This window comes from Helianthus annuus, chromosome 15 (assembly GCF_002127325.2).
Source record: "Helianthus annuus cultivar XRQ/B chromosome 15, HanXRQr2.0-SUNRISE, whole genome shotgun sequence".
In the NCBI taxonomy this organism is placed as follows: domain Eukaryota; kingdom Viridiplantae; phylum Streptophyta; class Magnoliopsida; order Asterales; family Asteraceae; genus Helianthus; species Helianthus annuus.
This window is the reverse complement of record NC_035447.2, coordinates 37,596,214-37,611,288: the sequence shown is the minus strand read 5'-3', so window position 1 is coordinate 37,611,288 and position 15,075 is coordinate 37,596,214. Positions and strand designations below refer to the sequence as shown.

At 39.4% G+C, this 15,075-nt stretch overlaps 1 protein-coding gene across 1 annotated transcript; it reads right to left on the bottom strand.

Moving 5' to 3' along the window:
• Nucleotides 1-11,233: 11,233 nt before the first annotated feature.
• LOC110911364 (50S ribosomal protein L15, chloroplastic) lies at nt 11,234-14,462 on the bottom strand. The gene is made up of 4 exons (XM_022155973.2): nt 14,309-14,462; nt 13,481-13,829; nt 12,334-12,485; nt 11,234-11,589 (listed from the first exon to the last, which is right to left on the bottom strand). The coding sequence occupies exons 1-4, from the start codon at nt 14,372-14,374 to the stop codon at nt 11,356-11,358; spliced, it is 801 nt and encodes a 266-aa protein (XP_022011665.1). The 5' UTR covers nt 14,375-14,462; the 3' UTR covers nt 11,234-11,355.
• Between the last annotated feature and the right edge of the window lie 613 nt (nt 14,463-15,075).

The window sequence follows — 15,075 nt, the reverse complement described above, 5'->3', positions numbered from 1 at the left end:
TATCCCGATCAGACACAATAGAAGAAGGTAGCCCATGCAAACGGTACACATCACGAAAAAAGAGTTGGGCTACATTAACAGCATCAGTCATCTTCTTGCAGGGAGTAAAATGGACCATCTTAGAAAACCGATCGACCACAACAAAGATGGAATCATTACCTCTCTGAGTACGAGGTAACCCTAACACGAAATCCATACTAATATCAACCTAGGGCTGTGAGGGAATTGGCAAAGGCATATACAGACCTGCATTGGTAGCCGTCCCCTTTGAAACCTGACAAATACGGCACCTCTTCACATAACGATCCACCTCTTTCCTCATAGTAGGCCAATAATAAGAAGCTTGAACCAGCTGTAAAGTACGGTCACGACCAACATGCCCTTCACCATGTAACTCCTTAATAATCTGTAAGCGAAGACTAGAATCGGGAATACATAGCTGATTCCCCTTGAACAGAAAACCATCATGCAAAAGAAAGTCTGACTTCTACCCAGTTTCCACATCCTGCAAAATAACTAAGAAATAAGGGTCAATGGCTAACTGTTCACGAATGACCTCCAGACCCGGCACATCAACCCTCATAGATACAAGCAGATTACTCCTCCTGCTTAAGGCATCAGCAACCCTATTTGAAACACCAGTCTTGTGTTTGACTACAAAAGTAAACTTCTCAAGAAAGGCCAACCATCGCCCATGCTTATGAGATACCTTGTCTTGAGTACGAATATGCCTTAGGGAATCATGATCAGTGAATAAAACAAACTCCTTTTGAAACAAGTAATGACGCCAATGCTTTACAGCTTGGACCACTGCATAAAACTCTAGATCATAAGTATTGTACCTCAACTTAGGCCCAGTTAACTTCTCACTAAAATAAGCAGCAGGTCGACCACCCTGACTAAGAACCCCACCAATTCCAACCTTTGAGGCATCAATATGAAGTTCAAAAACTTGAGAAAAATCAGGCAATACCAGAATTGGTGCTGTAGTGAGCTTCTCTTTCACAACTTGAAAAGCCAACTCTGCCTCATCTGTCCATACAAACGTCTTCCCCCTCATACAATCTGTCACTGGGGCCATAATAGAACTGAAGTGTGGAATAAACCGTCTGTAAAAAGAAGCAAGCCCATGGAAACTACGAACTTCAGTAATGGTAGTAGGAGTTGGCCAATTTTGAACAGCCGCCACCTTGGATTCATCAACTTGTATCCCATCACCAGAAATAACATACCCCAAGAATAACACTTTAGGGGTCATGAACACACACTTCTTGGTGGCTGCATAAAAACGGTCCCTGCGAAGTAAGGCCAAAACCTGCCTCACATGCACAACATGGTCGCTGAAAGAAGCACTATATGAGAATGTCATCAAAATACACAACCATGAACTTCCCAATAAAAGGTCTAAGCAACTGATTCATCACACGCATAAAAGTACTAGGTGCGTTTGATAAACCAAATGGCATCACCAACCACTCATACAACCCTTCACGAGTCTTGAAGGCAGTGTTCCACTCGTCACCCGGTCTAAGACGAATCTGGTAATAACCACTCTTCAAATCTAACTTCGTAAAAATAGTAGCACCACTAATTTGATCAAGCAAATCATCAAGTCGAGGAATAGGAAACCTGTACCTCACAGTAATCTTGTTGATTGCTCGGCTGTCAACACACATATGCCAAGTGCCATCTTTTTTTGGAGTCAATAAAGCCGGAACAGCACAAGGGCTCATACTTTCACGAACGTGGCCCTTAGAAATCAACTCCTCAACCTGTCTTCGCAACTCTTCATGCTCAGCAGGGCTCATCCTGTAATGTGGTCTATTGGGTAACTGTGACCCAGGCTCCAAATCAATATGATGTTGGATGTCACGCAAAGGTGGTAATCCATCAGGCAACTCAACAGGAAAAACATCAGAAAATTCCTCAAGCAACGGAACCATAGCATCAGGAATTTTGACTTCCTCGGGCACTGCCTTCCCTATCAAAATAAAAACATTGTCTGTGTCCTCCAACTCATCTTGAAACTGACTGATGGTCAACAAAGTACCCGACTGTTTTGTGGCTAACTGCTTAGGCTTGCTAGGAACAAGAGTTATCTTCACACCACCAAACAGAAAGCTATAAGTATTGGACCGCCCGTTATGCTCTATATTACGTTCATACTCCCAAGGTCTACCCAACAGTAAGTGACACGCGTCCATATGAACCACATCACACACAACGTCATCTTTGTATGTAGACCCAATAGAAATAGAAACAAGGGCTCTTTTAGATACCGTTACTTCACCACCCTTTTTAAGCCATTGAAGCTTACAAGGCTTGGGGTGACTTTCTGTTTTCAAAGCCAACTTCTGGACCGCCTCTTCAGATATCAAATTATCACAACTTCCCGAATCAATAACAAATGTGCATACCTTTACCAAAATGGTACATGTTGAGTGGAAAATGTTATGCTTCAGCCAGTCATCCCCATCCGCCTTTGGTGTATAGCAAGAGCGTCTGACCACCAAGTTTACCCCAACATCACCGGTCACAACCTCTTCTTCATATTCAGTTTATTCGTCGTACACTGGGTTATTCTCATACTCTTCATACTGATCATCTTCAGACTCAGCAAATAAGTGTCTCTTACCAGCCCTCTTACACCCAGCTTGACGATGGCCCGTTTCACCACAATTGAAACATCTCGGACCACTACTACTAGCCCCCTTAGAAGTAGGCCCGGTATTGTTAACCCCCGGCCTTTAATGACTAGGCCCGCCACAAGGTGCCCCACTGCCCGGCCCAACGTTTCCTCCAGCAGGGGTAAATGAACCGCATACCCGACGGTTTTGCTTCTCAAAGGCCAACGCCCGTTGGTGTGCCTCTGGAATGGTTAACGGGTCAAAAAGATTCACAGACTCCATGATTTGAACCCTCAGACCCCCAATATACCGAGAAACAAGTTGTTCCTCCGGTTCTTGAATATTATTCCTAACAATCAACTGGTAAAACTCTGTGGTATAATCATCAACCGAATTAGCCCCCTGTTTTAAATTTTGCAGACGTTGGTACATCAACCATTGAAAATTATGAGGCAAAAAGTTGGACCGCAAGCACTTCTTCATCTTGGTCCATGTCACGATCCTTTACTTTCCGAGCCTATTCCGTGTTAACTTCAATTGTTGCCACCGCGCAGAGGCCCTACCATGTAACCTGGTAGCGATCAGCCACCCGCTTATTTTCAGGCATCTCCTTGTACTCAAACACTTCCTCCACGGTAGCCAACCAATCGATGAACCCCTCCGGATTCAAACTAGACCCATCAAATTCTGGAATATCAATCCTTATCCCAGAATCCCAACGCCTGTTACCCCCTCCACGTTCACCCCTTGGTCGCCCTTCCTGTTCGTCTTCAGAAGTCGAACCATCACCAAATGGGTTACTGAAATCAGAACCAAACCCGTCATTGGGTCCCTGCCTCCTACGATTAATCAAGTCGGCCATTCGGTCAGTCAACTGATCAACCACCTGATCCAACCGTTGATCCACTCTCGCCATGAGTCGTTGCTCCAACTCTCGTTCATACACTTCATCGAGAGGCCTGTTGTTGTTTCTCCTCGGAGGCATTTTGAGCCAGGAATTCGGCTCTGATACCAACTGATGTAGCGCGTGATACGGAAACAAAGATCAAACACGTTGATTCAAAGAATACCCGTTTGTTCTTCCCCAACCCCCAAGATTCCACCCAAAAGGCACGGAATTTGAAGTGAAAAATCAATTATGTCAAAATTTATGTCTGCCCATTCATATTACTAGAGGGACATATAAATAGAAACTGAAATTCGAAATGGGCCTAAAAAAGATAACGGGCCAAACACACGGCCTAAAACAAAATGCCCAAAATAGTTTAAAAAACATAAAAATGCAAATAACTAATAAAAATAAGCGTTTTTTGGCCCGAACGATGACCCAAACCACTGTAGGCCATTTGCAGCAAGATGGAGCTCGTTCACACGTTCGTTTCGCCTGGTCGCACGCCCAAAACGGACCCTCGTAGCCCAAGTTAGAGCCATTTTAGTGAAGCCCCTTTTGTTACACGATCTTGGGCCTCCAAATACAAAATAGCCCGCTCTTCCACACTTGGGCCCGCATCAGGTTTTCTCTAAGGCAGGAACCGAACATAAGGATGACCAAGCACGCGAAAAACCAAACACTCATAAACCGCCAATTCCGCAGGAGCATTCTTTCGGGAAAGCTTAAGCATGATCACGCGTAACAAAGTTTTATGTATTAAAAACATTATTATTGTCGATTGTAATTTAGGTGTAATAAATCGTTAACCTATCATGTCAGTTCGTCTGGGTTGTCGGTTAACCCAGACGTGTAAAAAAAATCTAGGACCTAAATACCCAAATGATTAAATTATTAATAACATGGGTTAGAGTGTTACACTTTTATTATTGAAGGTCTTGTCATTCCGGTTTAACCACATGCACCACAAGGAGACATAATTGTTCTCACTACCTTTCGTTTTCTCTTTTATAGTGAACCTAACATTTATGAACTTTAATAGGGAGTCCACACCTTCAATGCGTCGACTTGGGGCTAGGACAACCCACCTCTTAATCTCGAACCAGATTACTTTTGCGGATGGGTATAATACTAAAACGTGAGATGCGTTTTCCAGTGAAACTATGACATACGGAGCAATTTAGGTCGGGTACGGGCATGCCTCTCTTTTGCTAATGCATCCTTACTAGTTTTTCTCTCCCTAGCTCTCCAGATGAAATGGTTTATCTTTGGTGGAGCCGTGTGTAACCATTCAAAGGATAAGTTATCAAACATGATGTTTCCGCCCTGAGTTATGGTCACCCTGATGTCTTTGATAGAAAATTCAGAATTTGATCCGTTATCTTCATCTGGTTTGTGGTAGTCACCGGTTGAGCGTATTCATTCTCTTCCGCCATAGCATTGAGTTGTGTTTTCCATCTAAACTTCTAATCAGTTTCAGCTCCTATTGTTTCACAATAATCGATTACTTTCACTTTTTTTATTGCATTCTATCTTGAACAAGTTTGGCAACACATCACTGAGCGGTCCCAACCCAGTCCAATTATCTCCCCAAAATAACATTTTGTTCCCTTTTCCCAACTTTCCTCTAAAAAGATGCATTATATTCAGTCCCCATGTTAAGAAGTCCTTCTCGATGCTGTAGGTTTTTCTCCATACATCTGACAACCCTTTTTTGACCTAGATGACTTTATAAAACTTTGTTGAACCATGTAGAGCCTGAATTATATTAGCCCAAATCTGATTCTCACTATGCTTCATCCTCCACCGCCTTTTACACAATAGTGCCATGTTGAGTTCTTTGATGCTTCCTGTCACACCCCAACCGATGGCGGAAACATCGGGATGAGACGAACAAATTGCTCAAAACTTCATAACACTATGTGAAAACATAATTTAAATTCAAATTTCATTGCAATACTACATTGTCATACAAAGATTCAAATAAAAACAACATTGTTTCAAAATATAACATGAAAATGATAAATTAATCTAGGTGTGTATCTAGGTCCACCTAAATTGCGTTTCTTCTCATATCATCATCTCGTCTATCAACCTGCAACATGTATTAAAATATATCAACAAAAGTTGGCGAGTATACAAGTTTTGTTACATAGCATAATATAGAATAAAAAGTTTCACAAACTCATATCCAACATGAACAATAATATGCAAGTTACTAATATGCTGAAACGGTGTACTATATGTTCAAACCCAAGTATACAACGCGTTAATTTTGCCTATCCCAAAGAATAATGGGAGGTTAACATGTTTAACTTATAAATACCTCAAGTTTCGTGGGCGGTGCGTTAATCCTATAACGCTATAATTGTTAAGGTAGGCTAGCAAAGTTAATGAGCATATATCAACACAAATAGTTTACATAGCATACAAATCTAACAAGCATCATATCGTTTCATGTAAAGCATGGATAGAGATTAAAATAGTTTAAGTGTCGTGTGATTTGTATAGCATACATGTTGCACCCAAAGTGTTAAAAGTAAAACGGGATCGAGTATACTCACGGTTTTGCAAGCTTTCCACTTGATATCCCATGAGTGTTTGTTGGTTGATTAGAGTGGAACACCGTGTCCTTCTACACGAAAAAACATAGGTGTGTGAGTTTGGGGAGTTAATGGAAGATTAAAGATTCGGAGTTCAAATTACATGAAAGTATACATATGAGAAAGTAATCACCTAGCACACATAATACTTGTTCTTGACACTATGAAACTCAAAAAAGTTAGAATGTTTTCATGGGTCAATAATGCCCATTAGAATCGTAACAAGTATCATGGTTTTAGATGATGTAACTTAACACCTTGACAAATAACCACTAGGTTATCATCAAAGGTTTGGTCACTTAGGTAATATATATGTATTATATAGATATCATATTGTCATATAAGTCAAGCACAGGCATGAGGTAGGAGGATGAATACTCTATTTAGGAACCTCTTTTGTATTTCACATAAGTCATGTATGAGGTAGGAAAGACAAGCCTTCCATTTAGGAACCTCTTTGGTGTCCACCACTACACATGTTGTCATAGACAACAAGGAGGGTCATGAACATACAAATAAGAATGAAATAACTACAACTAATCTAAGAAATCATCAAGTGATGTGTGGATTTTCAAGTATGATAGCCCAAGCTAACCTTATAATCACACAAACTTCAAGCTTCAAGCTTGTTCATCACTTGTGGGTTAAAACCCTAACAAAACAGAATGTGTATGAGGTTTAAACCTCTAATTTTACATGTCACAACCTTGTTTTTAAGCCCAATTAACCATATATTTGATTATGAGCATAAGGATATAGGAATGTGTATGAGAAACCTCAAGTTTAAATAGTTTAACAAGTGTTTAAATCAAAACAGAAAGTTTTCTTCACTTTGAAGCCTGTTTTGGTGATGTTCTAGGCCTTGGTTTTCCATGGAAAACCTGTGGAAATATACCTAAGGTTGTTCAAAGTGATTAGGAAGAAGAATCAATGAAAAATGTTGAAAATGAAGAAGTTATGCTCACTTTAGTGACTAGATACGAATCTGATTATCTTCTGTCTTTTGCTATTGATTTCAGCTGATTTAGGAGTGATTTGAGAGTGAATTTGTGAGTTTGTAAAGTGGATGAAGTGTGGAAATGAGTTGGCTTTTATAGGCAGTCATTAGGTTAGTTGGTTGGTGCTTAATTAATGCAAGAAACACAAAAACAAACCAATAAAACCACACATTTTGGCCAATCCCGTAACCAGCTGTGTTTTCTGCGGATCTGAGTCCGTCGCGGGGTGCGACTCGCCCAGATGGAGTCTTCGCGGGCCACGAGCCCAGCCAGGTCGTGTGTTTGTTTGATTTTTGTTATGTTTAGTCCTTGTTCTTTTATGTAAGCATGTTTTAAGTGTATTTTAGGTGGTTTAAGCATAAATTGTCACATGCTAAGGTATGTAATGAAATTAGAACATAAAGGCAAGTATAAACAAGTATAAGGACGTATGTTTGTCGAGATTTGACATCGAAATCGCATAAATTAAGCACATATGTCACATGTTTGCATGTTTATCGTATTTCGCATAAGTTGTGAATAAAGTGTCACATGATTAACAAATTCGAACGTATGAACATGTATGGGATGTGTATAACATGAATATGAAGAAAAATACGAATTTTATTATGATCCAAGTCTCGGATTTTACAACGATTACAACGAAAAGACGAATACAAGAATACAAGCCTTCCAAAAATAGAAATACAAGCGACGGTTTCTAAATATGGAAAGTACGAAAAAGCTGGGCGTTACACTTCCAACCCCCAGCCTGCCATTATCCTTTTTTTTTGCAAGAACCCGCTCACACGCTATCCACTTTATCTTATTATTGAGTCCACCTCTACCTCACAACAACCTTCTTTTAATTCCTTCCAATTTTTTAATACCTTGTTGGGTGCTCCAAAGATCGAAAGTTAGTAATTGGGAAGACTTCCCAAAACCACTTTCACCAATACTAACCTCCCGACGAATGATAATGTACGTGCTTTCTAGGATGTTAGTTTCTCTTAAAACTTATCAATCATAGGCTTCCAAAATCCAATGTTTTTCATATTTTCCCCAATCGGTACCCCGAGATAAATAAATGTCACTGAACCTACTTTACAATGGAATAATGATGCCATATTCGCCACCTCCTGTTCCGCTAACCTAACCCCATAAACACAACTCTTCCTTAGGTTCAATTTGAGGCCTGTGTGTAGAGAAAATATTATAAGGATTTTGCACAGGTTTAGAAAATTAAGTCTATTCCACTTGCCCAAGAAGATTGCGTCATCTGCATAAAATAAATGGGTTAATGCAAACCCATTATTGGGGAGTTGTACCCTATTAAATAGGTCAATTTCGACAGCTTTGGTCACCAATTTGTTAAGGATTTCTATTGCTAGCAAGAAAAAAAAACGGGAATATTAGGTCGCCTTATCTAAGGCTCCGATTAAGCTCGAACTCACTTGTGGGGGAGCCGTTTACAAGAACCGACACCTTACAAGAGAAAAGGATACCAAGAATCCAATTTTTCCATACGAGTGGAAATTCCATGTGTGTCATGACCAAGAGAAGACTTTTCCAGTTCAACGAGTCATATGTCTTTTCAAAATCCACTTTAAAAATCATGTTGTTTCTTTTAATCTTTATTGCCTAATTCGCCACTTCATTCACAATTAGAGGCGGTCCATCAAGGATATGTCTACCTACAATAAATGTCAACTGGATCGGATCAATCACTTCCCCCATTACCGACTTTAACCGATGCAAAAGAGCCTTGGCCACAATTTTATGCAACTATACCTACCAAAGATATTGGCCGATAATCCCCAATAGAGCACGGGTCTCAACATTTGGGAATTAGAGCCACAAACAAGGCTCCACAAGCTTTATTTATCACACTATCTAGAGGTGTAAAAAAAAACCGGTTTTAGAACCGAAACCGGGAAAAAAACCGAAACCGTTTTTTTTTTTATAACCGGACCGGTTTTATAACCGAACCGCCGGTTTATGACCGGTTACTACTCTTGATCTGAAAAACCGGTTAATAACCGAAACTGGTTTTAAAAAAACTGGTTAAAACCAGAAAAAACCGGTTTTTTGGGAAAAACCGGTTAAAAACCGGTCATAACCGGTTACACCGGTTATTATTTTGGACTTGAAAAACCGGTTAGTAACCGAAATCGGTTATAAAAAAAACGGGTTTTCGTTTTAGGTAGAAAAAACAGGTTCGGTTAATAACTGAAACCGGTTCTTGAAAAAAACCGATTTGTACACCTCTAACACTATCTCTAATATACATATGTTACGTTACGTAACACATATAATTACGATACAAATAAGCAAATAATACATATTATATTTTAAATTAAATTATTATTGTAAATACTTAAAAGCGAATTATATATGTATATATATAAATAAATAAATATTCAATGTATAATAAATGAGTTTGAGCCGAACTCGACTTTGGAAAATTATTCACGAATTAGTCTCAATTTTTTATAATATTACTCACGGCGATCCAAACTTAAGAAATTATGATTTATTGAAAGAATTAAATTTTAGTTTAAGTAAATTTTTTTATATATTTTCCGAAATAAATACCGACGTCTATGGTAAATTATTCCCATGTGATTAGGTGTTTTGAAATGCAAGCAACATTCATAACTGAAATTGATGAGCACAATAAGTGAGGTCCCCTCAAAACTTTTCAATATTTTTAATATCTTTTGAAAATTAAGTTTGAACTGATTATATCACAATGAATATTTCTTTTTGTATTTTTGTTATTTATATATAGTACATGATCATGTAAATACCTCAAGTATCTTTGTTATTTATATATAGTACGCATACCAGAGGTGATTGGGACGTTTTTGTATCGCGATTCGGTACAAACGATCTGGTACGCGGTTTACGGGGCTTTTAGCGTTTCCTGTGACTATGGTCCCAAACCGTAAATGCAAAAATGGCGAAATACCACACCATGCGTTAACATGGTGCCAAACAACTGAGGCCAAGTAGCACGAGGTGAACAAGTGAACGGTTCTTTCATCATACTCGCCGCATAATCTGCAAGCCACATAGCCAACCTTCATATTTCTTCTACTTAAGGCTGTTAATGTCGGGATACGATCCATCTCTGCTTTCCATACTAAAATACTGACTTTCTTTGGAACCCAAGTGTTCCATTCCATAACAAACAGGGAAACCGATGTGAGGCGCTTGTATGCCCGACTGTATGAGCACTTTTTTCATTGAGGAAACCGAGAACATGTTGCTGTCATCTTTCGTCAAACCCACCTGTCTGGTTGTTGAGACAACATGACCTCCTATAACAGGCAAAGTCAAGCAACCATCCATTTCCAAGTTATATTTTGGCCGTTCCTTGAGTTGTGGTTTGATTAATCCTGTGGGACTTAAACTAATCCACCATTTCACAAGGGTGTAGTGGTTTAACTAAAAATAAAAAATAAAAAAAAAAGTTCAAAAAATATGTGATTGGTTGATTGGGGGTGCACCCCATCTCTTCACGCCCGCCATTGCAATGGCGGAAAGCCCCTTGGCGCCGCCCCCAGCTTTGCCCCATAATGGTTTGGCGATGGTGAAGGGTGACGTGGAGACCTGGGCGCCTCCACTATGCATGGTCTAAATGTACGTAATGGTTTATCATAAAAATTAAATAAAAAAAATGAGCGGTAAGTGTTTGAATGTGATTTGTCAAAAAAAAAAAAAAAAAAAAAAAGACAAAATGGTTTCACCTTTTACCCTCCGCCCCACTCTCGTCGCCCCATGCCAGTGCCCTTAACCCCCTTTCATGCCTGGGTATGGCAGTATTTCACTCCCATTTGATCTGTGGAGGCGTTGGGCGCAAGGCAGTATCCATTGGTCTAAGGTACTAACCACCGGTTAATATGTCTCTCTTTGCGATAAGCGAGGCGTTAGATGTCAGTATCTGAGCCGGAAGACTTTTTCATGGCTGGGTACTGCAGTGCTGCAATGCAATTACGATCGGAAACCTAAGTCAACGATCCAGTCCAGAGCTGCGAGCTCTGGACTTGACGAATAGGGGTCAACCCTTCACCAACCTTGGCCCGGGTACATAACCGATCATCCACCTTGGAGGTCCTTTGTTTCTTCCTTATATTATGAACAACATTAACAAAAAATGAATAGATTCCAGACAAACATAATACAACTTAGTGTTGCTTTACATCTATTTTCAAGTTTACAAAAACAATACAGAATTGATTCACTTGTGTGGCTTTCTAAGCAGTAGAAGAAGGTTCAGGTGACTCATTAGCAGCTGCAGCCGCTCGTTTCTTGGCAAAATATTCATCAGCACGGGCCAGATTCTTGGCGACTGATGGTTTGACCCATTTCTTTCGGCCTGGCAACACGGTCAATGAACAACCTGCAGCTTCAAGCTTCTCCTTAGCTTGTGCAGAAAAGGCGCGGGCCTTGAAATTCAACTTTACACTCACTTCACCGTCACCGAGAATCTGAAAATAAACAAAAAGTTGTCTGAATTTGTTGCATTTTAAACAATGAGATAGTATGGATTATATTTTAAACCGAAATATAAATCGAACGAGATTGAAGTTCTGAACTTGAACTCGCTTTAGAGACCAAACCGATGTTAGTATTCAGTTTTTTAGTATGAATTTTGAATTTGTGATAAATTAGTTTACAGAAAAATCTCAGTTTTTTAAAGAACAATTATTAATGACTAAAAGTAATTATAAAGATACTTGTTTTAGTCAGTTTAGTTCTCATAACCCTTTTGGTATCATGAAACTTTCTATCATTTAAAGCAGAATAACTACATTTTTAGTAACAACTGCTGATAGACAAATATATGCGTATACAAATATAAAAAATGTAAAAGTTATGTATGACAGAGAATTAAGGACTATAAATATACAAAGATGCATTTTTATTTAAAAAATCAAAGAAAGAAAAAAAAAAGAAGCATCTTAAATATCGGTCAAAAATCAAGTATAAATTTATTTTATCAAGAAAAAAAAACTAAAAAATAATGGCACCCAAAGCCTCTTTAAATCATTGGTGGCAAATATGGTCTTTTGGCATTGTTTAGTAACCAAGGAGGGTTAGCAAATTTGTTCTTTCAACCTAAAGTTAGACCACCTAAGCATTTGAGCCTGTATGTGACCGTGTATGGCCATGTAATAAAATTTTAGCCATGCGCGTGTAAATACTTGTTATTGCGTTACATGATTTTGTACCTTGAGAGGAAGTCTCCTTTCTCTTCCTGACGGATTGATCAACCCCTTCTCTTTTAGCGACTCGAGTGAAACCTCTTCACCCTCTTGAAATCCAGCAGCTTCTATGTCTTTCAAATTCACCGGAACATATTTCGATAGCCCAGCATGCATACCTTAATTCAGTGGAACACAACTTATGAATAGCCCCAGCGGAATAAAAAAACTGGTTCAGGAACCGGACCCGATATTGAAACTGGCTTAACTAGAACCGACTCAAAATGGAACAGATACTTATGATTAAGTGATTAACCTTAATGGAACAAAAAAAAATGGTTAGGGAACCGCAACCGGTTGATAGCTCAGAACTGGAACCCTTGGTTTAAAAAAGCGGGAAGCGCACAAAAGCGACGAGGTCTAAAACCGAGGCGCAAAGCGCAAAAGCGGTGAGCTTTTCGTACACAAGGCGCAAAGTGATTATATAAATTATTTTATACATCCCAAAGGTTTTTAGCATCCCCTACCTTTGATTTAGCTAAAATTAAGCTGTAAATATGTTTTAAAATGAAAAAAACAGAAATGTGCAGCATAAAAAGCCTATCGTACAACACTCGGCTGCACAGAAACACTCCATGTACAAAAGGTGCGCGCCTCACCTGCGCCTCAGGTCAAATTTTAGCCTAAAAAGCGCGCCTCACCTGCGCCTTTTGTACACCCTGCGCCTTATATCACACAAATCGATTTGGTTTGCGCCTTAGGTCGCCTTGCGCCTAGGCGTGCTTTTTTAAACCAAGCCGGAACCGATATTGAAACCGGTTTGACTGGAACTGACCCTAACCGCGGTTGTAATCGGGTTGGGAACCTATATTTTAAAACCAGTTTGGAACCAGTCAAACCTGAACTGAGCCGATCCATACCCCCCCCCCCCCCCTTTTCAAAAACCGGATTTGACTAAGTTGACCCAACCTGATCTGGTTTGAGAAAAAAAAAAACCTGGTTTGTGCACCTCTAGCCCCAAATTCAACTAAATCCAGACCACAATAACCAACTCCCAAGTCCCACCCAAACATTTCATCAAACACTTAGGTGTGCATAACTCTAACCATCAAACCTCAAAAATCCATTAAAAGAATCACTTTAAAACACTAAACAACAAGATATTATTAATTACCTCCAGCAATACCCCTCAACTTAGGAAGCCGCCGGTAAAGCGGCATCTGACCACCCTCAAACCCCTTACGAACACCAGGCCCAGACCTCGACTTCTGCCCCCTCATCCCAAACCCACAACTCCCACCTTGACCCGCAGCGTGCCCCCTACCCTTTCTCTTGGCATTTTTTCTGGAGCCCGGTTGAGGGCCCAAATTGTCAAGGCGAAACCGAACATTGGAACTCACTACAGCTGACTGAATCTGAGCAGCAACAACCAACAGTTTCCGCGGTTGAACTCCATTTTTGTTCTTGTAATTCGGGATTGTAGGGAATTGACAAATGCTGGATTTGAGATTTCTCACATTACCCTGGTTGTAACACATGAAATTGTGTTGGAAATCAATCTCGAGAATCAATAAACATAAACACAAGGAAAATGATTTTTATGCGAACTCTCGGTTTCAACTCTTTTGTTATTGTAAACTCAAAACAGCTCGACAACTAAAACTGAATACATAACAGACAAACTAATCCTAACCCAAGTCATATGCAATTTAAATAATTAAATAAATCTAACCGATAAAGCTAAAGATTTAAACTAGTCCAAGTTTTCTGACTCAAACAAACATTTCAACAAACACATGGAGTGCATACATACTCTTAACCATCAAAAACCTTAAAAATTCACCAAAACAATCATGCTAAACATTTAAACTAAACACATTATTTAAATCTTTACTTTATTACATTCTGTTTTCATCTTTTATCTTTTCAAATAAATTGATCAGAATTATGTCTAACATATTGAAATTTAAGAGTAAAATACAGAGAATAAGGAGGAAAGTACCTTGAAATTGGAAGAATGTTGGGTGAGAAATGAGGAGGATGAGGGTAGAGAGAGAATAGACGCCATTGGAGAAAGCTCGAGCTCCTGCGAGTGGGTTTTGTGTTGAAGAGATAATGTTAAAGAGGATAATGTTCTTTTTGGGCTGCTGGTATTGAGAACGGGTTTGGGCTAACGGTTTGGCCCATTACTTAGTACATGTTTTGGGCTAAAAAAGATTTTCTGACTTAAAAAGCTATTGAAATTATGATGAAAAAAACCGGATATGAAATAAATATCCGAAACCGGATATTAAAAACATTGGATATGGTTTATCCTATGGGTGCATAAAAAACTCGAACCTGGAAAAAGAAACCCGGGCCTGGCTTTTTTTTTTTTTTTATATCAGAGTGTTGTAAACCTGAACCCGAACCTGACCCATGGTAGGGTAGGGTCCAGGTATGGTATGTGATGTGATGTGAGAACCCGAAACCCATTTGATACCCGGGTTTTTTTTTTTAATATTTATCATACGCAGACCGGGTTTTTTATAATATCCGCAACGGGTTTTTGGATACCTGATATTGTTGCACCACAAAGCTGATGTCCAACGCCTTTTTTAACGACTATAATGCAGTTATGCAGCCGTTTGACATCGATTTCGGGCTGATTTGAGCCACCCAAGTCTCCTGCAATTGCTATACATAGGGGCTGTTTGGCTGAGCTTTTCAAAAGAGCTTATTTGCTTATTTGCTTTCTGAAAAGCAAATAAATCAATAAGTTGTTTTGAA